The 17,362-nt window shown below is 49.5% G+C and overlaps 1 protein-coding gene across 1 annotated transcript in view; it reads left to right on the forward strand.

Moving 5' to 3' along the window:
- Nucleotides 1-16,865, forward strand: part of Ptprh (protein tyrosine phosphatase receptor type H) — a 31,504-nt gene extending 14,639 nt beyond the window's left edge. The window contains exons 13-26 of the mRNA XM_051207121.1: nucleotides 705-971; nucleotides 2,112-2,378; nucleotides 3,490-3,786; nucleotides 5,576-5,842; nucleotides 6,820-6,898; nucleotides 7,027-7,071; nucleotides 10,548-10,638; nucleotides 11,359-11,449; nucleotides 12,195-12,271; nucleotides 12,388-12,522; nucleotides 14,518-14,640; nucleotides 14,789-14,949; nucleotides 15,546-15,681; nucleotides 15,769-16,865. Coding sequence (XP_051063078.1) covers nucleotides 705-971; nucleotides 2,112-2,378; nucleotides 3,490-3,786; nucleotides 5,576-5,842; nucleotides 6,820-6,898; nucleotides 7,027-7,071; nucleotides 10,548-10,638; nucleotides 11,359-11,449; nucleotides 12,195-12,271; nucleotides 12,388-12,522; nucleotides 14,518-14,640; nucleotides 14,789-14,949; nucleotides 15,546-15,681; nucleotides 15,769-15,909 — 2,177 coding nt within the window. The 3' untranslated portion in view covers nucleotides 15,910-16,865. The remainder of the gene's footprint in view (nucleotides 1-704; nucleotides 972-2,111; nucleotides 2,379-3,489; nucleotides 3,787-5,575; nucleotides 5,843-6,819; nucleotides 6,899-7,026; nucleotides 7,072-10,547; nucleotides 10,639-11,358; nucleotides 11,450-12,194; nucleotides 12,272-12,387; nucleotides 12,523-14,517; nucleotides 14,641-14,788; nucleotides 14,950-15,545; nucleotides 15,682-15,768) is intronic.
- Nucleotides 16,866-17,362: the final 497 nt, after the last annotated feature.

Genomic DNA, 17,362 nt, shown 5'->3' on the forward strand with positions numbered 1-17,362 from the left:
CCACATACTCACTCTCAAGTCTGTATCAGCCAACTTAGAACAAAGGAAAAGACAGGAGAAAGATGCCATTGATCTTCATGAGAGATTGTGTCTTCCTTTTGAAATTTTGAAGCAAGGTGTCTCCGTGTAGCTTTGGCAGTCCTCCATCTCTCTTTAGACTAAGCTGGCCTCCAATGACCAGGTGTCACCTGCTTCTACCTCCCTGTACTGGGATTAAGGGCCAGCACTGCCACTGTCCAGCTTCATGAGATTTTTGAAAGATCTAGAACATCTCATTTGTACATGCAACCCATATTTGTAAAAGCAAGGAAGTTGGGGTTGGTAGGACAATTTTATTATATTCTTCCTCCTTTCTTCCTTCTTTGAAAGTGATCTTACTATATGGTTGGCTGCAGTCTCCAATGTGTAGCAATCCTCCTGCCTCTGCTTCCCCTGAACTGAATTTACAGATATGAGCCACCATGCCTTGCTAGGTCTGACATTCTTAATCCAGTGATAAAATTTTCCCACCTCTGTGCACTGACTCTCACTGGCTTCCTAGTGTCAACTGTCACATTCTAAGAGCTCAAACAGCAAAAGGAAAGTGTGCTGCCATATTGGACATTCTAGGTTTCCATTAACCCAACTTTGCTACTCGGTTCTGAAGGGATAGAAAGTTGAGGACCAGGGTCAAGACCTCATGTCCCCTTGTGTCTCCATTGCAGCTCCAAACCCAGTGAGAGACCTCAGGGTGGAATCTCAGACCACCAGCTCCATCAGCCTGAGGTGGGATGTCCCTGAGGACCACCCCTCCCAGGACCTCACCTACTGGGCCCAGTGCAGTAAAGAAGGTGGTAAAATTAACACCCGGAATACAACAGTCACCAATGTCACCGTGGATGGACTTGATCCTGGCTCTTCATATGAATGTTCTGTGTGGGTGGAAAGAGATGGAGTCAACAGCTCCACAGAGACTCTAAATGCCTCCACAGGTGAGAGCAGACACTATTTCCTTTCACACCCCTCCTATCTGTTTTCTGGCCTGGACCTCACCACCCTCCACCAGCACTTGCTACATGCCTGTGATGTAGATGTGCACCATGCCACCTCCTTGACTCTTTAAAAGGATTTCATCTACTTTTATTTTATGTATCTGAGTGCATTGTCTGCCCATGTCCATCGGGACCAGATGCATGCATGGTCCTTGCGGCCAGCAGAGGGGGGAGGGTGCATTAGAAGTCAGCAGATAGTTGTGAGCTTCCCCGGGATGCTGGGAACAGAACCTGGGTCCTCAGCAACAGCAGGGAATGCTGTTGAGCACTGAGCCATGTCTGCAGCCTCACATCTGGTCTCTGATCCCTGTGATGGAAATGGTATGTGCTTAGAGGGTGTTTGGGAGCCGACAGAGGAAGGTCCTGAAGAAGAAAGGGAGCCACATACTCACTCTCTAGTGTGTATCAGCCAACTTAGAACAAAGGAAAAGACAGGAGAAAGATGCTATTGATCTTCATGAGAGATTCTGTCTTCTTTTTGAATTTTTGAAGGTGTCTCTGGGTAGCCATGGGTGTCCTCCATCTCTCTTTAGACTAAGCTGGCCTCCAACGACCAGGTGTCACCTGCTTCTACCTCCTGGTACTGGGATTAAAGGCCAGGACTGCCACTGTCCAGCTTCATGTGATTTTTGTAAGATCTAGAACATCTCATTTGTACATGCAACACACATTTCTAAAAGCAAGGAGGTTGGGGTTGGTAGGACAATTTTATTATGTTTTTCCTCCTTTCTTCCTTCTTTGAACATGATCTTACTATATGGTTGATGGTAGTCTCCAATGTGTAGCAATCCCCCCTGCCTCTGCTTCCCCTGAACTGAATTTACAGACATGAGCCACCATGCCTTGCTAGGTCTGACATTCTTAATCCAGTGTTAAAATTTTCCCACCTCTGTGCACTGACTCTCACTGGCTTCCTAGTGTCAACTGTCACATTCTAAGAGCTCAAACAGCAAAAGGAAAGTGTGCTGCCATATTGGACATTCTAGGTTTCCATTAACCCAACTTTGCTACTGGGTTCTGAAGGGATAGAAAGTTGAGGACCAGGGTCAAGACCTCATGTCCCCTTGTGTCTTATTGCAGCTCCAAACCCAGTGAGAGAACTCAAGGTGAAATCTCAGACCACCAGCTCCATCAGCCTGAGGTGGGATGTCCCTGAGGGCCACCCCTCCCAGGACCTAACCTACTGGGCCCACTGCAGTAGAGAAGGTTCGGAAAGTAGGAATCCAAGCACAAGAGACACCAATGTCACCGTGGATGGACTGGATCCTGGCTCTTTATATGAATGTTCTGTGTGGGTGGAAAGAGATGGAGTCAACAGCTCCACAGAGACTCTAAATGCCTCCACAGGTGAGAGCAGACACTATTTCCTTTCACACCCTTCCTATCCGTTTTCTGGCCTGGATCTCATGACCCTCCACAAGCACTTCCTACATGCCTGTGATGTAGATGTGCACCATGACACCTCCTTGACCCTTTAAAAGGATTTCATCTACTTTTATTTTATGTATCTGAGTGCATTGTCTGCCCATGTCCATCAGGACCAGATGCATGCATGGTCCTTGGGGCCAGCAGAGGGGGGAGGGTCCATTAGAAGTCAGCAGACAGTTGTGAGCTACCCCGGGATGCTGGGATCAGAACCTGGGTCCTCAGCAACAGCAGGGAATGCTGTTGAGCGCTGAGCCATGTCTGCAGCCTCACATCTGGTCTCTGATCCCTGTGATGGAAATGGTATGTGCTTAGAGGGTGTTTGGGAGCCGACAGAGGAAGGTCCTGAAGAAGAAAGGGAGCCACATACTCACTCTCCAGTCCGTATCAGCCAACTTAGAACAAAGGAAAAGACAGGAGAAAGATGCCATTGATCTTCATGAGAGTTTTTGGTTTTTTTCTTCATTTTGATCCTTTGAAACATGGTGTCTCTATGGAGCCCTGACTGTCCTTCAACTCTGTTTAGACTAGACTGGCTTCCAACTCACAGAGATTCACCTGCACCTCCCTCCAAGTGCTGGGATATAATGCCAGCGCCACAAATGCCAGATTTTATGAGATTTTTGAATCTCTCATTTGTACATTTTACCCCTAATTTATAAACACAATGGTCTGAGCTTGGAGGGACATTTTTTTCCCATTTTCCTCCTTTCTTCTTTCCTTGAACAGTATCTTACTATGTAGACCAGTTCTGGTCCCAAATGTGTAGCAATCCTCCTGCCTCACTTCCCAAGTACTAGATTTACAGACATGAGCCACCATGCCTTGCTAGGTCTGACAATCTTAATCCAGTGATCAAATTTTCCCACCTCTGTGCACTGACTCTCCCTGGCTTCCTAGTATCAACCGTCACATTCTAAAAGCTTAAACAGCAAAAGGAAAGTGTGCTGCCATATTGGACATTCTAGGTTTCCATTAACCCATCTTTGCTACTGGGTTCTGAAGGAATAGAAAGTTGAGGACCAGGGTCAAGACCTCATGTCCCTTTCTGTCTCCATTGCAGCTCCAAACCCAGTGAGAGACCTCAGGGTGAAATCTCAGACCACCAGCTCCATCAGCCTGAGGTGGGATGTCCCTGAGGACCACCCCTCTCAGGACCTCACCTACTGGGCCCACTGCAGTAGTGAAGGTGCGGAAAGTAGGAATTCAAGCACAACAGACACCAATGTCACCGTGGATGGACTGGATCCTGGCTCTTTATATGAATGTTCTGTGTGGGTGGAAAAAAATGGAGTCAACAGCTCTAGAGTGAACATCACTAACTCCACAGGTGAGAGAGGATACTCTTTTATTCTTTTTTTTCTTAAAGGGGTGTGGTGAAAGGTTAGAGGATACTGGGGCATGATCTAAGATTCAGTAGAAGTAATGGAAATCACACATCTGGATGGATAGATATATAATCATAGATACATTGATGATGAATGATATATACATATAGACATAGACAGATGTGTGATAGAAGATAGATAGGTAGGTAGATTGATAGATAGACAGGTAGACAGACAGACAGACAGATAAATAGTTAAATGTATGGGGTAATACTTGGAATTCAACGCAAGTCCTCATGCTTTCAAGGCAAGAGTGATGTTAAGTTGGCCTTGGTCTTCAAAGTGCTGGAGTACAGCCTCTCACATTCATTTTAATATAATTTTATTTTTTATTTATTTGGGTTTTTGAGACAGGGTTTCTCTGTATTGCTTTGGAACCTGTCCTGTAACTAGCTCTATAGACCAGGTTGGTCTCAAACTCACAGAGATCCACCTGCCTCTGCCTCCCGAGTGCTGGAATTAAAGGCGTGTGCCACCACCGCCCAGCTCATTTTGATTTTAAAGACAGTTGTTGGTGATGCCTGAGCATGGCTAGGAGAATTTGGGCAACGATCTAGCATACAATCCCTTTGGGACTTTAATGGAGAAGACAGGATCTGTCTTGGAGCAGTCTTGGCTCTGAGAATGAAGATTTGTTCACAGCAATTGCAACTTCTGACCTGGGCTAGTTAGGATGTAAGACGTGTGTGTGTGTGTGTGTGTGTGTGTGTGTATGAGATATCACATTTTGTTTAACAATTTGTCTATGGATGGACCTCCGGAGGGCCCTATATTTTGACTATTGTGACCAATGTAGCAGTAACCACAGATGTGACCGTATTTCTGTGGAATGCTGGCTTCAAGCCTGGGTCAGGTGTGGAGGCACAGACCTGGCATCCCAGCTCTTGGGGAGTGGAGGCAGGAGGATCATGAGTTCAGGGTCCCCTTGGCTGTGCACCAAGTTGCCAGCCAGCCTAGCCAACGTGATACCTTATAACTTGACAAAACAAAAAAGCTCTTTCAGACCTATGCCCAGGCAGGGGTGATACGTCTGAGTGGTATGGAACGTTCTAGTTTTAGTTTTCTGAGTGGTATGGAACGTTTTAGTTTTAGTTTTCTAAAGAACTTCTGTACTGGTTTCTTCAGTGGCTGAACCACTTGACACATTCTTTAACCCATCAGTTCTCCTTTCCCACTGAGCTGGGATCCTCCCCACCTCCTGATTGGGCCATGGAAACACTGTTGCAAAGGCAGGTTCCCATCATGAGGAGAGCCAAAATCGCTCCAGAGACTTGTTTCACTGATGATGTGTTTTGCCCAGACTCTGGACCCCTAACACCACAATGTTCCTCCCTCTCTCCTTCCCTTCCTTTTTTTTTTTTTTTTTTTTTTTTTTGGTGTTTTGAGACAGGGTTTCTCCGTGTAGCCCTGGCGGCCCCGGAACTCACTTTGTACCAGGCTTGCCTCAAACTCACAGAGATCCTCCTGTCTCTGCCACCACCACCCAACATTAAAATATTTCTAAAGGGAGAAAAAAAATATGAGTGGACTACAAATTACATAATGCCATCAAGTTGGGACGTCGTACATTCAGAGATACAGAATCCAAGGCATTGTGGGGGTTGTAGTCTGGGAGGACGTCAGTCTTTTGGGGACAAGAGAAGATGAAGTGTTTGAGTTTGGAGAGGAAGTGGTGGGCTGGCACCTTGTGTAGGTGGCTCAGACTGATTCCTCTTGTTCTTCTTTACTCAGTCCCCGCTGCTGTCAACAGCATCTCCTGTGTCAGCACCTCTGGAGGCTACGGGGCCTTCCTGAACTGGTCCTGCCCATCTGGAGCTTATGAGACCTTTGAGGTGGAAGTGCACAGACAGAGAAGCTCCCAGAATGGAGATTTGTGCGAGAAGGGCATGTCTGTGTCAGACCTTGGGCCAGCTCAGTCCTACACGGCCACTGTCACCACTGTCTCGAATGGACTAAAGGCCCCATCCGTCTCTGTGACCTGCTACACAGAGAGCGCAGGTGAGTAGCGTCCCACGGGCAAGTGTTCAGGTCTTGCCACGTAGGGAGGGCATGCAGTTTTGTTTTTGTTGTTACTGTGTTTTGCTTTGGTTTGATCTGTCTGCCTTTTGTTTTCGGATTTCTCTCTCTAAGGGTGTACACGTGTGTACAGGTCTTGGCTGTTGTCCATGTAGCAACCCCATTAACATTTTTAAATAACGTTTTCTTATTTATTTATTTTTCTTGGTGTGTGTGTGTGCCACATTGCACTTGTGGAGGTCAGAAAACAGATTGCAAGAGTCAATTATTTCCTTCTACCATGTGGGTCCCAGGTTTCTGACTCAGTTCCTTAGGGCTGGTGGCAAGTACCCTCACCTGGATCCATCTCACAACTCACAACTCCACATTTATGTTTTCTTTTTGAGACCTGGTCTCTCGTTGACGTGTGCTGGTTGGGCAGCTAGCTCCAGGGGTCTGTATGTCTCTACCAACCAAGACACATCATAGGGTGAAGGCTGTGGTCACCAAGCCCGATGACTTGGATTCAACCCCAGGTCCCACATTGTTGTAGGAGAAAACCAACTCCTGAAATTTACCCTCTGACCTCCACTTATGCACCCTGATGTGCGTGCATACACACAGAGAGAAAGTAGATAAATAGATATAATTCCTGGTCTGTGCCCAGGAATGAGGGTGCTGTCCAAAAGCATGGTTTTGGCCCATCTTCACTGTGGGCCTCTCAGCAAAGAGCTGGCTGAGGGCAGAGATAGCAAATCAGTAGATAAGTCCCGGGCCTTGGGTCGGCAGGATGGCTCATCAGGTAAAGGTGCATAACGCACAAGACCTGAGTTTGATCCCTGGGATCCTTGTGGTGAAAAGACTGGCTGTATAAAAAAAATTGTTCTGTGACGTCTACACACGTATGCCACGTCACATGGAACCACAAACCCGTGTCGTCACCGTCGTTATAATAATCTCTGCTCCGTTTCTCACTGCAGGGGTCATTGCGGGAGCCATCGTGGGCGTCCTCCTGTTTTTCATCCTGGTGGGTCTCCTGATTTTCTTCCTGAAGAGGAGGTGAGACTTGGAACAGGACTGGTAGGCACTTGATAGTGGGAGCCCAGCAGGGAAGATGTCTAGGACCAGATGTCTCTGGCCCTGGGCTCAGGCTGGGGATTTACATTCCCATGTCTTTCTTCCAAAAGAAAGAAGAGCCAGGAGGAGGGAGCGCATAAGCATCTGGTGTTCAGGTGAGTGAGGCCGGGAGAGCATCTGAGGTAAGGCGAGGGGCGTTTGCTGCTCACTGGATAGGTCAGAGGGCAGAACCGTGGGGGCCTCGGGATTGTGACCTCTGCAATGGGCCACAGCTCATGTATGCAGACCCTGCCTAGGGTCCATTCTCCTTTTTCTTTTTTTCCTTTAAAATTTTCATTTATTGTTCTTCAAGAATTTCATACATATATGCAATGTGATTTGATAATATTCAGCTTAATTTTAAATTTTATTTATGTATGTTGGTGGAAGTTTCTGTCCCGTAACCTGATCTCAGGTAACAACACAGAGCCTTCATATTAATTATAAATGCTCGGCCAATAGCTCAGGCTTGTTACTGGCTAACTCTTACATTTAAAATTAACCCACATCTCTTATCTGTGCTTTGCCGTGTGGCTTGATACCTTTTCTCAGTATGGCCTGCTCATCTTGCTTCTCCCTGAATCTGCTGGCTGCTCCTCTGACTCTGCCCTCTCCTTCCCAGCATCCTTAGTTTGGTTGTCCTGCCAATGCTCCCTCCCTGGCTACCCAACATCCTTAGTTTGGTTGTCCTGCCAATGCTCCCTCCCTGGCTACCTGCCAGTCCTTTATTAACCGATGAGAGTAATGCATATTTAGTGTATAGAAGGATTATCCCACAGCGCGTGTGTACCAGGGTTTTGCCTGCATGTGTGTCTGTGTGCTACTCACAGTCTTGGCCCCTGCGGAGGTCAGAAGAGAGCATCGGATCCCATTGGAACTAGAGTTACATACAGATGCTTGTGAGCAGTCGTGTGTGTGTGTGTGTGTGTGTGTGTGTGTGTGTGTGTGTGTGTACTGGGGATTGAACCTGAGTCCTCTGGAAGACCAGCCAGTATCACGTTTATTTGTGTCCACATACTATGCAGTGCAAGCAAGGAAGTCAGGGGACCTCTTGTGGGAGTTGGCTGTCTCTTTCTACATGCCGGTCTCGGGGATCAAATTCAACGTGTGTGTGTGTGTGTGTGTGTGTGTGTGTGTGTGTGTGTGTGCGTGCGTGCGTGTTCTAGCACCAGGAAGGGCTGAAAAGCAAGATAATGTAGACTGTGCTCTATGTGTGGAGCCAAAGCAAGAAGAGAGGGAGATCAAGGAATACACTAGGCAGGGCATTAAAACTAGAGGAGGGGGCTGGATGTGGTGGCGCACGCCTTTAATCCCAGCACTTGGGAGGCAGAGGCTGGTGGATCTCTGTGAGCTCCAGGCCAGCCTGGTCTACAGAGAGAGACAGACAGACAGAGAGAGAGAGAGAGAGAGAGAGAGAGAGAGAGAGAGAGAGAGAGAGAGAGAGAGAGATTGAGAATTCTGGGGCAGGCTCCAAAGATACACAGAGGAACCTTGTCTTGAAAATCCAAAAAGGGGAGGAGGAGGAGAAGCAGGAGGAGAAGGGGAAGAAGAAGTGTGTGGGGAGGAGGAGGGGGAGGAGAACAAAGATCTAAGGGGAGACAGAAGGGTTTGGGACAGTTTTAGGGTGTTCCATGATGTACCAGGAAGGTGGAAAAGAAATGCCTGCTTCCAAACAGGGCTGGCACTGGAAGCTCAAAGGTCTCGAACAAGCATAGTTTGATGAGTAAATGAGTCTATTAGAGGTTACTTATATATCACTGGATGCCTGTATTCCCGGAAAAATCACCATCACACCTGCATAGACCACCAAGCTCCTAGTTTGCAGCAGGGCTAGAGCCGGAAGGATGCAAACCTAAGCCTTGAGCGCCTCCGTGTGGGCAAATAGCAGAAGTGACTACAAGCTGCTTAAAGAAAGGCACACACAAAGCCAGACTCTGGGAGAGTTGTGCTTCCAGGTTCCCGGCAGCCTCATAAAACTCTGTCATTTTGCTTTGTGGAAGTCTCAGATAAAGAACAGATATATGACTGCAAGGTGGAGTTACTCTGGCTAGGACCGAGACCAGTCTCTGTACACGGGGCAAGGGCTCTCCCGCGGCAGACACTGGCAAGTGCCAAGACGCTGAGGTAGCCGCGCCCTGGGTGCTTAGGGAACATTGTGCATCTTTGAGATTTATGGTGTGGGCGCAGGGAAAGGTGTTAGGGAATAATGCCAGAGAGGTGGCAGGCAGAGTCTTACAGGAGAAGAAAGCAAGGATGTACTTCTGAGTGGAAAGTTTGGAGAGGGTTTTCTGTTTAAAAGAATTTTTTAAATGTGTAAGCATGTTTTGCTTGCATGTGTATATGTGCACCATGTGTGTGCAGTACCTGCAGAGGACAGAAGAGGGCATTGGGCCCAAGAACTGGAGTCCCAGATGGTTGAGTCTTTATGTGGGTGCTGGGAGTCATAGCCAGGATCTCAGCAGGAGCGGCCAGTGCTCTTAACCACTGAGCAGTTTTGACAGCCCCATCTTCTCCCTTTCAAAGGCAGAATAATATTCCCTGCATGGGTAGTCCACATTTGGTTCATCCACCCATTGACTAGTGGACACTTTGTAATCCATTAAATGTTTTAAATTACATTTATGGTGTGCGTGCATGTGGTGTGTGTGTGTGTGTGTGTAGGAGTTGGTTCTCTCTTTCCTCCACGTGAGTCCTAGATACCAAACCCAGGGAGTCAAGCTTATCTGTTAGTGACTTTGCCTGCCGAGCCATCTTGCTGGCCCTTCTCCTATTATTTTAGAGGCAAGGTTTCGTTATGTACCCCAGGCTGGCCTTGAACTCTCGGAGCCCCTCGTACCTCTGTGTCACAAACACTGGGTTTCTATCGCGTGTGACCATGCGTGGCCGCTCACGGACGCTTGTATAGCTTGCCCCTTTGTGCTGTTGTGAATGATGGTGACCCAGGGACCTTCGAGTGTCTCCTTTCTCTGGCAGATTTACTCCGACGTGGCGTTGCTGGATCAACATCATTGTAACTCTCTCTGTAGGGCCACGCTGGCCTCGAACTCGCAGAGATCTGCCTGCCTCTGCCTCCCAAACGCACGAGGCTTCTTTTGCTTTCTTATTTCATGGAGTGTGGGTGATGCCTGGATGTGAGGAGACAACCCAAGGGAGTCAGGTCTTTCTCCAGTATGTGGTTACCAAGCACCCCACTTCCTGTTAGGACCCGCTACCTGCTGAGATGGCTCCTCAGGCTCAAGGTGTTAGGAACTAGCAGCCAGCTGACCCCCATGGGCGGGACGCTCATGGCCATGTCATCCCTACCTCAGCTTTACCTGGCGCTTACCTGGCGGCCAGAGGACTCAGGTACACATGCGCAAGTCCCCTTTAAAAGCAAGTGCCCCACACCTCTCTCTCTCTTTCTCTCTCTCTCTCTCTCCTGCTTTCGGTTGGCCACCGGCTACCCCCTCTTTCTCTCCCCTCTCTCAATAAACTCCACGTGGGCGCTGAGTCTCGTGTTTGTGTTTCTTAGGCATTAGCTGCAGCAAAAGAACAACACAAGGTGCTTAAAGTTTTCATTCATTTTTTTTTTTTACCCTTCTTCCCACCACAGCTTCCCAGGGGACATCCTAGCCAAAGACTTTGCTGACCACGTCATGAAGAACGGGAAGGATAGCAACTATGGATTTGCCAGGGAGTATCAGGTGGGTGAGAGCAGAGGCCTCCAAGCTGGTGCCCACAAACCCCGGCTTTTCACTCCTTTCTGGGTTGAGCTTAAACACAGAGCCATCTCTCTAGTCCTTAACTTTACTGGTTTAGTTATTTCTATTTTATGGGTATGGGTGTTTTGTCTGCTTTATCTATGTGTACTGTGTATGTGCAATGCGTACAGAAGCCACAAGAGGGCATTGGGTCCTCTGCAACTGAGTTACAGATGGTTGTGAGAAGCCCCGTGGGTGCGGGGAATTGAACCAGAGCCCTTTTTAGGAGTAGCCAGTTCTTTTAACCTTTGAGCCATCTCTCCAGTTTCTTTCTTTCATTTATTTATTTATTTGTGGCTTTTCGAGACAGGATTTCTCTGTATAGCTTTGGAGCCTGTCCAGGAACTCACTCTGTAGACCAGGCTGGCTTTGAACTCACAGAGATCCGCCTGCCTCTGCCTCCCGAGTGCTGGGATTAAAGGTGTGCGCCACCACCACCCGACGATAGCTTGGTTTAAGCACAAGGACACCCTGACACTTTACTCAGATCTGTCTGAGGAAGCCTAAGTCCTCACAAGTGTGGGTGCTCATATACCCCAAATGTTTGTGAGTGCCACAGAGTCCCAAGATTCAATGGGTAAACAGAGTAGGGCACGTGGAGTCATGAGGGCGTAGGAGGAATCCAACACCTTGGACCTCTTCTCTGTCTCTCCCTGCCCCTAGCAATTGTCTCTGGAGGGCCAAGGCCAGCCGCAGACGACAGCATCGGCTCTGGAGAACGCATCCAAGAACCGCTACAGGAATGTGCTGCCCTGTGAGTGTCCTCTGTTAGTTACTCCCTCTGCCTCCCCATGAGGTGAGGTTGCCAGAGCTGCATTCCTATGTGCATGCTCTCTCTCTCCCTCCCTGGCATGTGCGCGTGTGTTCACGCATGCGCGTGCAGGTTTACATGGGTCTGCATATGGAGGCCAGACGTCTTCTTCAGTCAGTAGCCCCTTTTAAATATTTATTTATTTATTTGTGTGTGTGTGTGTGTGTGTGTGTGTGTGTTTTGTATACGGACGCCCACAGAGACCAGTAGTTTTGGACCAACTGGAGTTGAGTTCCAGGTGGGTGTGTGGTCCTAGCATGGGCACTGGGAACTGAACCTGGGTCCTCTGCAAGAGCAGCAGGTGCTCTTGTCCGCTAAGCCGTCTCCCCAGCACCACGGATCATTCATTTTTCACGCTATTATTTATTTATTTATGGTGGGGTTACGACAGGCATGGCGCAGCAAATTGTGGAGGTCAGAGGACAGCCAGTTCTCCCCCTCTACCGTGTGAGGACTTGAATCAAACTCAGTACGTCAGGTTTGGTGTAAAGACCTGGTGGTCTTTCCAGACAAGATTTCTCTCTGTAGCCCTGGCCATCCTGGAACTCGCTCTGTAGACCAGGCTGGCCTCGAACTCACAGAAATCTGCCTGCCTCTGCCTCCCGAGTGCTGGGACTAAAGACTCGCGACCCCACCGCCCAGCACTCACGGCTCTCCTTTCATTGCGGATGCTTCTGTGTTCTTCTAGATGACTGGTCCCGGGTGCCCCTAAAGCCCCTCCAGGATGAACCAGGCTCTACCTATATCAACGCTAGCTTCATACCTGTAAGGTGGCGGTGGTGGTGGTGGTGGGCACTCAGTGAGCCTGGACAGACAAAGAGCTGAAGGGGGCGGTGGTCGTCTGATGCCCTCCCCTTGACATGACTGTTTTCCTCAACTAGGGTCTCTGGAGCCCCAGGGAATTTATTGCAACCCAGGGTCCCCTGCCTCACACTGTGGGGGATTTCTGGCGTATGGTGTGGGAACAGCAGAGCCACACCCTGGTCATGCTAACCAACTGCATGGAGTCTGGACGGGTAAGAGGAGGTGTCTGTCCCGGTGCTAACCTTTGAGCACCGACCCTTGACCCTGCCACACCTGGACACTGACTCAGTACAGTTCCTTCTACACACCTCTGCATTTCTCCAATATAACTCCAACCGTCTTTCAACATGGCCCCATCCTCTCCACCTTCACAATGTCTGTCCATAGGTGTGTGTGGGTGGTTGAGGGGGGGGGAGGGGTCTTGGTCCGTGTTCTGCTGCTTGAGTGACGGCCACAGATGGATATTTTATAGAGAACAGAGGTCCACATGTCTTGAGCTTCTGGAGCGTGGGACGTTCAAGAGCATGATGCTGGCATCTGGAAGAGGGTCTTCCTCCTGCATGCCAGTTCCGTTCCGTTGCTCATCCTATGCCGTCATGAATATCTTCTTGAGGGCCCTACCCCGATGACTTCATCTAACCCTAGTTTAGATGATGTCATCGGATCCTACTGTCTTCCCGTAGACTTCATCTCCAGATGCGGTTCACCTAGGAATTTGGGAACGAGGCCCTCAGTGCACAAGTTTCTAGGGCAGGCACACTCAAACTATATCAAGGCTCCACAGACATTGAGACTAAGGAGTCCTCTTGGTTGGTGTGAATCTATTAGATCTGGCACCCCTGGGTCCCACTTTGTTACCAGAGCAGCAAACATGCCCTCGCCTTGACTAGGAAAAACATATGAAGAGACTGGCACTTGCTTAATATGCATGAGGCCCTAGGTGCAGTTTCCAGCACCGTATAAACCTATGAGATGGCACAAACCTACAATCCCAGTGTTGTGCCCAAATTCTGAACCCCAAAATCACCAAGAGACCCATGCTGATGCAAAAGCAAAGCGTCTTTTATTGTTTAATGAGTTAACTGCCTTAACTTGGTTCCCTTGTCTGTCTAACACAGTGCTTGGTGTGAGAAGGACCCAGAGAAGCTGAGAGGCAGGGAATTTATTGGGGAGAGCAAGGGGCGTGTCTAGGGGGTCCACAACAGTCTCAGGGCTTGGGTAACCTGTCCTGTGTTGAGTGGTCAACTGGTTGTCATGGCCAGGGCAGTTGGTATGCTGTGCAAGTCACCGTTATGCCACTTTTACCATAAAGCACATCCAGAGCCCACTGGCTAACTTCGGATTGGTTTCTTGCCACAGGAGGGTATCTGACCTGGTGACTAGGAGGTTGGCCAAGGCCAGGCAAGCACATGTTGCTGAGTCAGAGGCCTACATCTTGCTGGGTCTTTTCTGCAGCCTGTCATGGCTGCCAAAGCAGGGCACTGGGGGAGGCTCTGGCCCCTTCACCAGCACTCTGGAAGATGTAGGCAGGAGGACCAGAAGTCAAGGTCATCCTTGACTTCAAATCACTGCGGGGGAGGGGAGGGGAAGCAACAGACAAAAGGTGTTTTGTTCTCAGGGCTGGGGCGAAGGTTCAGAAGATAAAGGGTGTAACATGTAAGCACAGGGGCCAGAGCTCAGGTCCTGAGAACCTCCATAAACGCCAGGTGAGCATACTGACTCGCTTGTAATTCTAGCCCTCGGAAGGCAGAGAGATTGAGCGTTTGGACCAAGCTGGCCAGACAGTCAGTCATATCGGGCAAGCTCTGTGTTCAGAGCGAGATACTGCCTCAGCAAGTGCAATGCAGAGTGGCCAAGGGTGACTGTCCACAACAGCCTCACCATCTACATCCATATGCATGCACAGGCATATTCACTCCCACAGTGTGCCCACACAGACAGACAGACAGACACAGACACACAAGTACACACACACGCGTGTGTGCGCGCACACACACAGACACATGCATGCACACACAGACACACACGCACACGTGCGTGCACACACACACACATAGACACATGCATGCACACACAGACACACACACAGACACACACATGCACACAACGCATGCACACACATGAGCACGTGCGCGCACACACGCACACATGCATGCACACACACAGACACACACGCCCTGCTCTCTATTTTCTGACTCCCTGCCCAGGTGAAGTGTGAGCATTACTGGCCTCTGGATTCTCAGCCCTGCACTCACGGGCAGTTGCAGGTGACACTGATGAATGAAGAGGTGAAGGAGAACTGGGCAGTGAGGGACCTCCAGCTCTTCCATGTGAGTCCCTTCAACCCCACCCAGACTCCCCAAGAAGCCTCCCTGCAGTGTGCATCCCAGGGGCTCCCCCCACCCCGCCCCGCCCTGCTAGACTGTACAAACTCCTGGAGTCTCCACACTCCCCTCCCCAGCCCTCATTTCCTTCCAGGTAAAAGAGCATCAGTCTCTCTCTGTGCGCCAATTCCACTACCTGGCCTGGCCAGATCACGGAGTCCCTTACTCCCCGGACCCCTTGCTAGCTTTCCAGAAGATGCTTCGGCAGTGGTTGGACCAGAACATGGATGGAGGCCCTCCCATTGTGCACTGCAGGTGGGTACCACCCTGAAAGTCTCTCCACTGGGGAGTTCTGTCCCCTATCCCCAGGGACTCAGAATCCATCACAGACATGCATGCAGACACAAAATTAAAAGTAAAATAAAACCTTTAAAAAGCAATTAGGGGCTGGGCATGGCGGCATGCATACACCTGTAATCCAGCACTCTGGAGGCAGAGGCAGGGGGATCTCTTAAATTCTAAGCCAGCCAGGAGACAGCCAGGGCTACACAGAGAAACCCTGTTCTGAAAACCCAAAACCAAACCAACCAAACAACAGCCAACACAAAACCAATTACGTTAGGAGTTACTCCTGTGGATTTCAGCTCCAGACCTGTTTATTAGCTGCACGCCCCGGCGCTCATGACTTCCCTCCCCTTGCTCAGTTTTCGTGTGAAAAGATCCAGCAGAGTTCACAGAACATGGCCGACGGACGTAGAAAAACTCTAGTGACCGTCCTCACAGCCCTCACTTAAACTGCGGATTGTTGAGTGTCACACTTCTTGGGTGGTCCAAAACCGTAGGATCTCAGCTACGAACTCCAGAATTCCCTCTCCCCTGGTGGCCTAACCCCTGTCTTGTCCCTTGCCTAGTGCTGGTGTGGGCCGGACAGGCACCCTAATTGCCCTGGACGTCCTGCTCCGGCAGCTGCAGTGTGAGGGGCTGGTAGGTCCCTTCAGCTTCGTGAAGAAGATGAGAGAGAGCCGACCACTGATGGTGCAGACAGAGGTGAGGGGCTGTTAAGGGGATGTGGGCATGGTGCGGGGGATGAGGGACCCTTTGGGCATCATCGCTCATTTTTGTGAACCTCTCCAGGCCCAGTATGTATTTTTCCACCAGTGCATCCTGAAATCCCTCCAGAATTCAGCCTCCACCCTCAACCAAAAGGATGTAGTCTATGAGAATGTAGCTGCCATCAGAGCTCATGAGTCTGAGGTCTCAGCTACTGGGTGCTGAGCCTTATGCACAGTAATACTCAGGCTGGATATGGAGCCCAGATACCTGGACCTCCAAGAGAACTGAGGATTGGAGTCCCAGCCTCCCCAGCACACTGGAACGCCATCTCCTGTTGTCCACAGACAGGATGGGACTAATGTACTTCAACTATGAGCCCTGCGGGAGCTGGAAGCCCAAGGACAGGGTTGACAGGCAATTTCCTGTGTTTTTGAGTGGGGGTGGCTGTGCCTGGGTATGCAGGTTCTCAAAGAAATAGGCTGGAACCTGGATTCGGAAGAAAGAATTGGGGTCTGGAATTCTGCTACCTGAGGAACAAGGGCAGACAGGTACTCGCCAGTCCCCCCCCACACACACACCTTATTTCTGAAACCAAACCAGTCTCCTTGAATTGGAGGCTGAAGGAGTCCCTTTGCTTGTGGGCTCCGTGCAGCCCATGCTTGCACATTCTTTCCGTCTACGTAATTTATTTTACTATTCTCCCTAAGGTGGATATTTGTGTCTGGAGACAATACTTGGGGTAGAAGAGGGGGTTCCAGACCTTAACATGTGAACAAACATGTATGGAGAGGCTCTTGAAGAGTCCATTATATTCTACCACCTCGTTTAAAAAACAAAACAAAACAGGATTGAGGCTGGAAGGATAGCTCAGTTGGTTGGGAAAATGCTTGCTTTGCAGACTTGGGGACCTGACTTTGAGGCCCCAGAGACCCATGTGGGAAAAGCTGGGTGTGGGCGGACTTGCTTGTAGTGCCTAATTGAGGAGGCAGAGATGGACAGCCAGCCTAACCTACTTGGTGTGTTCCGTGCCAATGACAAAATGGACAGGGACACTGAGGCGGCTCATCCAGAAAAGGCACTTCCTGTAAGCTCTGGTGACTTGAGTTCAATCCCCGGGAAGCCACATGGCTGTAGGAGAGAGCCAGCACCTTCCAACTGTCTTTTGGCCTCCACATATCCACTCCCCCCACACAGATAAATAAATAAACGTTATTTAAGTTTTTAAAAAGTGGATGGCACCTGGACGAAAAAATGCAAAGTTGTCTTCCGACCTTCACACACATACACACACGAACGTGCACCACTATACACACAAACACACATATGTGTGTGAGCACACGTACAGGTTCGGATGGTGAGTCTTTCAGAGAGGGCTCAGGTACCAGACCTCTGTGTTGGCTGAAGCCAGGGATGTAAGGGCTTGCCTCCTAGGGTTGGTTAAGGGGAAGCGATGTCTGAGAGCAGAAATGCTGGAGGCTTCTATTCGCTGCCTCGAGAATCTGGGTAGCTGAGTACTTGGGTCTCCAGAGGGGTTTCTCATGGATCCTAAAACAGAGTGTTCTGGAATCCGGTTATTTTGCATTGTAAAAAGTCTGCGCTCTCTCTCTCTCTCTCTCTCTCTCTGTGTGTGTGTGTGTGTGTGTGTGTGTGTGTCTGTCTGTCTGTCTGTCTGTCT

Source organism: Phodopus roborovskii, unplaced genomic scaffold, assembly GCF_943737965.1.
Source record: "Phodopus roborovskii unplaced genomic scaffold, PHOROB, whole genome shotgun sequence".
NCBI lineage: Eukaryota > Metazoa > Chordata > Mammalia > Rodentia > Cricetidae > Phodopus > Phodopus roborovskii.